The 7,088-nt window shown below is 48.2% G+C and overlaps 1 protein-coding gene across 2 annotated transcripts; it reads right to left on the bottom strand.

Annotated features, from left to right (window-relative positions):
• Positions 1-99: 99 nt before the first annotated feature.
• On the bottom strand, positions 100-4,542 carry LOC142796350 (uncharacterized). 2 transcript variants are annotated; one of them, XM_075886731.1, is made up of 3 exons: positions 2,936-4,542; positions 1,655-1,870; positions 100-727 (listed from the first exon to the last, which is right to left on the bottom strand). In XM_075886731.1, the coding sequence occupies exons 1-3, from the start codon at positions 4,254-4,256 to the stop codon at positions 285-287; spliced, it is 1,980 nt and encodes a 659-aa protein (XP_075742846.1). In that variant the 5' UTR covers positions 4,257-4,542; the 3' UTR covers positions 100-284. The 2 variants fall into 2 exon arrangements, with proteins under 2 accessions (XP_075742846.1, XP_075742845.1); XM_075886730.1 differs by having other exon boundaries at positions 100-1,870; positions 2,936-4,541.
• Positions 4,543-7,088: the final 2,546 nt, after the last annotated feature.

Consider the following 7,088-nt stretch of genomic DNA (forward strand, 5'->3'; position numbering starts at 1 on the left):
TAGTCCGTCAGGTACCGTGGGTAGCGAAAACCGACTTCGTCGCCACTGTTACATAGCTAGCCGGGCAGCCACGGCAAGCATACGCAGACAACCGCAGACTAGGGCAACGAGTGAACGTTTATTGTTTCGCGCAAGCTTCTTTTGTAGCTTCATCTACGAAGCAGGGAGAGGGGGAAAAGGGGGGCGGGAATGGCTATCGCTTCAGCCATCGACAGAAACACGAAGGGGGGGAAAGGGGGGGGACGTAGAAGTAGGAGAGTTCAGTTCGCAACACTTCTCTCTTCTTAAAAATGGAACCGTTGTACTGGCTTGCGTTGTCTGGTAGAACGCCGAAGCACTGGTTCCGCGCTTGGGGTCGCCGCTTGTGTAGGACCGGCCTGTGGCATGGTTGGCACTGGATGGTCGTGGGGGCTTGCGGTAGTGAGCGCTTCTGGAGGCAGCACGGTGGAGCTTGTAGTTGAGGGCCCCGGCGATCGTTTCGGCAGCATGGACATATTAGACTCTGATAAGGATGCAGAGCCCGGCGATGGGGACTGCGATGCTTGTCGAGGGCGCACTTGGTCAACGTGGCGTCTGACTACAGAATGAGGAGTTTGGACGGTCACCATTCGGGATCCTGCAGTGGACTGCACACGCCCTGGTGTCCACTTTTCTCCGACACCGTAGTTCCGCACGTACACGTTGCTTTCTATGGGGACCACCCAGTCATCTGATGCCGGCGGCGAGTCTGCAACAGTTGAGGGAAAACACGCATCCAATCGTGAACGTAACTGGAACCCTAGCAGCAATTCTGACGGAGATTTTCCCGTCTTCTGTGGTGTTCTCCTGTAGTTGAACAGGAGCCGCACAAGGTTGTCCTCCAAATTACCCTCCCTCATCTTCCGAAGTCCATCCTTTATTGTACGCACTGCTCGTTCTGCCGCTCCATTAGACTGTGGATGAAAGGGCGCCGTTTTCAGATGCATTATGTTGTTCTTTGCCACGAACGTAGCAAAATCCTGGCTAGAAAACTGTGTCCCATTATCCGAAACAATGGTTCGCGGGACGCCGAATCGACTGAACATGGCGCGCAGACAGGTGATTGTGCTTGTTGTGGTGGCATGCTTTACTGGCACGGCTTCTATCCACTTGGTATGGGCATCTACTGCAACTAGAATCATCTTGCCTGCTATGGGTCCGGCAAAATCGACATGTAGCCGCGACCATTTTTCATTGGTTTTCGGCCAGTTTACTGGTGGTGCCGCTGCCGGCATTGGCATGTTTTGGGCACAGTTCGTGCAGCCGGCTGAAAGCGCTTCAATATCGCGGTCTAGTCGGGGCCACCAAAATTTTGACCTTGCCACTGCTTTCATTCCTGACGAGCCTTGGTGGGTCTCGTGCAACAGTTTCAAAAGACGGTCCCGCGCTTTTTCCGGTATCACTACGCGATGCCCCCAATACACTAGACCATGGGCTACGGACAGTTCTAGTTTGCGGTCGAAAAACGGCCGCATCGTTTCCTCCAGCTGTTTTGCACTTTTGGGCCAGCCATGTAATATACAATTCTTTACCGCCGTTACTGCGGGGTCTGTGGCCGATAGCTGCTGTAGCTCCCGTGTTGTGATAACGCCATCGTCAAAATTATCCAGAGCGAGGACATATTCCGGTGGCTCACCCACGTCATCAGCCTCCGTAGACCGCAGTGGCAGCCTGCTCAGGGCGTCCGCGTTGAGCAACTGTTTTCCCGGCGTGTATTGCAGCTTGTAGCGGTAGCCACCCAAGTACAGTGCCCAGCGCTGGATACGTGCTGCAGCCAGGGGTGGCGTCGGGCGGTCGGATTGCAACAAGCTCAAGAGGGGCTGGTGGTCCGTCACGAGAGTGAATTGGCGACCTAAAAGGTAATCACGAAACTTAGTGACGCCAAACACTAAAGCCAGGGCCTCTCTTTCCAGCTGAGAGTAATTTTTCTCGGCGGCCGTCAGTGTACGGGACCGGAACCCAATGGGTTTTGGCATGCCGTTACTCGTGTGAAAAAGCGCCGCGCCCACACCGTAAGGGGAAGCATCACATTCGAGCTTCAACTCTTTCAACGGGTCAAATTGAACAAGAACCTGAGCTTGCATTAGGCTGTCTTTTGCTTTCTCAAAGGCAGCTTCTTGTTGCCGCCCCCACTGCCATACTGTGCCCTTCTCCAAAAGTTTGTTGAGCGGAGAAAGTAGAGTGGACATATTTGGAAGAAATTTGGCATAAAACGTCAGCATTCCTAAAAAGGAACGCAGCTCCGCCACGTTCTGTGGGCGAGGTGCCTGAGCGATCGCTTCCAAATTTTTCTCTGTGGGATGAAGACCCTCTCTGTCTATCCGATGGCCGAGATATGTGACAGAAGGCTGTCTAAAGCTGCACTTATCAGACCTTAGCTTAACTCCGTGTTCACGGAACCGTTGCAACACACTCTTCAGGCGTTCACTCCCATCGCCACGAGCCTCCGAAACCAGTACATCATCAAGGTAAGCCTGAACCCCTGGCAAACCTGACAGTATTGCATCCATTTTTCTTTGAAAAATAGCCGGAGCAGAGGATATTCCGAAGGGAAGCCTATTATACGAAAACAAGCCTCTGTGCGTGTTAATGACGCAGAGCTTCCTTGCGGCTTCATCCAAGGGAACTTGATTATAGGCATCTCGCAAATCAAGAATGCTAAAATACTCCCCGCCGTTTAGAGATGCAAACATGTCTTCAATCACTGGGAGAGGGTACTGCTCAACTGTACAGGCTGGATTTAGGGTGGCTTTGAAGTCACCACAAATTCTAACAGTTCCGTCTTTCTTAAGTACCGGCACGATGGGAGTGGCCCAATCGGAATGTTGGACTGGTGAAAGTACACCGATGGCTACCAGCCTGTCCAGTTCTTGCGTCACCCTGTCCCTTAGAGCGTAAGGTATGGATCTTGCCTTACAGAATTTCGGCACCGCTCCCTCTTTCAGCTGTAATGTGGCTGGAGGCCCCTTGATCAGGCCAAGATCCTTGGAGAAGACGTCGTGGTAGTCGTCGACAATGTTGTGAACTGCCCCAGCGGGTTCTGGCGTTGAGTGTAGCAAGTCTTGTGCCGACGGCTGCAAAACTGGAACCCCCGCTCTGTGGAGCAAGGAAATCAGATCCCGGCCACACAGGTTAGGTCCCGAGCAGTTCAGTACAATAAGACGGCAGTAAACTGAGACGGCCCTGTATTGCACACAAAGTTGCAATTCCCCCATCACTGGGAGTGGTCCAACGTAGCATGACAACTTCACCTGAGAAGGTTTAAGCGCTGGCCACTGTTCGCGATGTTTGTCAAACACGTTTTTGGAAATTACGCAGACAGGCGAGCCAGTATCTACTTCCATTGTAAGTTGTACGCCATTCCATGAAAAACTGCGCCTTATCGGCGGCTCGAGGCGGCTTTTTCGTGCAGAAAGTAAGGTCCATATATGTGTCTCGTCCTTATCGTCGTCTTCAGTTACGGCTTCTTCGAGAGTCAAAGCTCTTCCCTCCACTGCATGCGTTGCGACGCGGCTCTTACTGGCGGTTGTGCGGCACATCTTTGCGAGATGCCCATGACGTCCGCAGCGATAACACCTTGCTCTAATCCAACGACAGCTGTTGCCGTCGTGTTTGCTGCTTCCGCATCTATCACAATGCTGTGCCGCGTGCCGAGTCGGAGATGTTTTAACAGTGTTGGCCTCGGACGCGCGTAGCTTAAGCAAGGGCGTAGCTTCTGAGGTCATGCTTTCGGCACCATTTTCAGCTGCTTCGACAGACAGTGCCAATGCTTCGGCTTCTTCTAGCGTTAAATCCTTTTTTGCCAACATCTGTTTCCTCAGTGCCACGGAGCGTACGCCGCAGACAATGCGATCCCGAAGCATGCGGTCAAGAGACGTGCCGAAATTGCAGTTGTCTGCTATTCGGCGAATAGCAACGAGAAATGCGCTAACGCTTTCGCCTGGAAGTTGTGAGCGATTGAAGAACTTGTAGCTTTCCGTTATCTCGTGCTTCTTAGGGTCATAATACTCATTCAAGCTCTGAACGACTTCCTTGTATGTCAGTTCATTTGGTGCACGCGGGGCTACTCTGCCGGCTAGCACCTCGACCGTCTTACTAGACAACGCCGAAACTAGTAGTGCTCGCTTCTTAGCCGGGTCCGTTACACTGTTCGCCTCGAAATACGCTTCTGCTCTGACGAGGTAAGGCTTCCACTTATCTTTCGTTTCGTCGTAATCCGGCAACTGCAGGGAGGCCATCGTGGTCGGTCCTCGTTCGTCTGACGCCAGGACTCGTAGTCCGTCAGGTACCGTGGGTAGCGAAAACCGACTTCGTCGCCACTGTTACATAGCTAGCCGGGCAGCCACGGCAAGCATACGCAGACAACCGCAGACTAGGGCAACGAGTGAACGTTTATTGTTTCGCGCAAGCTTCTTTTGTAGCTTCATCTACGAAGCAGGGAGAGGGGGAAAAGGGGGGCGGGAATGGCTATCGCTTCAGCCATCGACAGAAACACGAAGGGGGGAAAGGGGGGGACGTAGAAGTAGGAGAGTTCAGTTCGCAACAGTGCGTGATCTATATTTGTATATTAGGCTCTTTCTCAGCTCGTATGGTGTTTGTTTTTACATATTATGCGTCCAAGAATAGTGATGCATTTTGCTTATACTGGTGTAATATCTCTAGACATAGCTTATGTCTGTATAACAGTTTTATAGGCAATACTTTGTACATTTTAAAATATGGTCGAGCACTTTCGTAAAGGGGAGCGTTAGATATAGCACGTATAGCACGCTTTTGTAATATCAACACAGAATTAGGGTTTGTGGTGGTCGTTGTTAGCCACACCAAGGAGCAGTATGTTAGTCGTGAATGTACTAATGCGTAGTAAATTTGCAGCTTGACATTTGTTGGGACGTAGTATCTCAGTCTATTAAAAATGCTAATTCTCCTGGAAAGATATTTTATCACGTCAATGTGAGGAGACGAAGAAAGATGTTCTTGGTATAGAACTCCTAGAAATTTTATTGTTGTTGTGCGCTGAATCTTGGTGCTCTGGAAGTAAATTGAAGTGCATGGTATATGAGCTACTCCTTTAGGCTTGAAAAAACATGTACTTTGTTTTAGCGATATTCAAAATGTAAATGGGAATTCCTGCGAAGCATTATTATACATGCCAGGTTGTCGCGAACGTTTTCTAAAAAGCTTGATTTCGGCTTCACTTGTCAAAGTGTGACATGAAACAAACACAAGAATTTCAATGCACTCGTAGCCAACAAAACGACGCATCTAGGCTCAGATATTTGATACGGCAATGTCGCAATGAGCAAGATCACAATACGTAAACCTAGTGAATGTGAAATCATGCGAATTTCACGCCCATTGAAGAATTGTATTCACCTATCGCACTTCGACATTAGAAAAACTCAATGTAGGGTATTCGTGGAACAGTAAGATAGTTTGAAATGTGGTGGAGATGTGGCCTAAAGAGCTCCTCACCAGCTGACACGACGAATTTCATTTGTACAATGGGAATGGAGGCGCACCAAAGCAGAACATTTTGGTACAACGGTACAATAGAAGCTGAGAAAAATTATGCCCTGAACAGCTGCCGCCAGGCACCGACTGAATAAGTAGCTGATACAAGCGCACCTCCGGCCTGGTGCTCGGCAGAACAACGAACATATCGCTTGGAAGAGCGCCCACCCCGAAAAATATTGGTGGCATGTTACCACCAGATCTAAAATTAAGGTCATCCTCTATTTTTTAATTTACAAATGAATAATGTCAGCTTGTGTCAACAGGGTAGCTATGAGCTTTTAAATCTCGGCCTTGAGCTTATATCATAGGCAATAAGTATTTAGGGAATAGGCGGGAAAAAATATTTCAGGCTTGTTTCGTTCCTCGGTATAGTTCAGTTATACAATTAGGGAAGCTAGAATTTCTCGTCGCAAACTCTCCTAAGCATGCAGCGAAAATGTATGCTAAAAGGACAGAGGTATGAGGCGAGTATTTACAGTTTGAAAAGGTACAATTCTAACAAAAGCTTCAGGCATGCATTGTACATGTTTGTTGTTTGTACATTTTTATTGGTGTTTAGACAGTACACAAAAAAACTGCTGGGCTTAGACTCCAAGCACAACCACTTTTTGCGTAAACATGTCTATAGAACTTGAACACTTTTTTGTAAGAAAACACTCACAAAATAAATTGATGGCGCATGATGTGAACCTGTGCAAATGATCGATTCATAAAGACTTGCATACATTACACACTTGTAGTGCTCACTTTTTGAGTACACTTCTGTTTGGGAACTGAGACTTCTTCTCTTCCTGCTATATGCATACGTTAGGAGCATTGTGCTTAAAATGTGACTTTAATGCAGTGTGGCTCTAGATAAGTCGAGATTGTGAACGTTTAAACTTCCTCTCTAATTGAAAATTTTGTCATGAAGTCATGATGTGGAAGAAGAGCGCATTCGGCTGAACTTGTGGCCAATAAACTGAAAGTCAAATTACAGCAACTCACGGGCACGATAGCGGCGAACAAAGTGTGGGCTGGCGATCAACTGACAAGCGTCGAAGAGTGGCGGCATTTATATATTCGTCGTCGAATATTCCAGCCTTTTCACTGGTCTTCGCCCAACCTCTATAATAATATGGAGGTTTTGTGTCTTGCGAGCAATAATAACAGAACGTTGTACAATCATCGCGAACGTTCTCGAACAATGTGTTCGAAGTTGACGTACATGCGCAGTTTGGAATGAGCATTCCTGACCCAGTCTTTGTGGGTGAAAACTGAATCGTACAAAAGTGAAAAAAAAACGCCCGTGGCATTTTACCCCCTCTGAAGAAGCATCGCCTCGATGCTTGGAACAGAATACTGGGAAAATACATCAACACTAAAGATGACAGCAATAAAAAAGTAGAATAATAAATTCCAACAAGAAATGAAACACATAGACAAAAAACACAGGTCTTAGGTTGTTTAATGCACATTGTAACAACAGCTGTTGTTTCTCCCTTGGTTCTTTATGCGGAGGTGGGTGAGTTGTCTTGTTAGCCTAAGGTAGACAATGACGTTGAGGTTTTGTT

Source organism: Rhipicephalus microplus, chromosome 2 (assembly GCF_043290135.1).
Source record: "Rhipicephalus microplus isolate Deutch F79 chromosome 2, USDA_Rmic, whole genome shotgun sequence".
NCBI lineage: Eukaryota > Metazoa > Arthropoda > Arachnida > Ixodida > Ixodidae > Rhipicephalus > Rhipicephalus microplus.

Bases quoted from the DNA above. Each gene is read 5' to 3' on its own strand.
- LOC142796350 (XM_075886730.1), bottom strand. From the start codon at position 4,256: ATGGCCTCCCTGCAGTTGCCGGATTACGACGAAACGAAAGATAAGTGG. The intron at 1,871-2,935 runs GTAAGGCAAGAT...ATTACCTTTTAG, and splicing joins GGGAGCGGTGCCGAAATTCT to GTCGCCAATTCACTCTCGTG.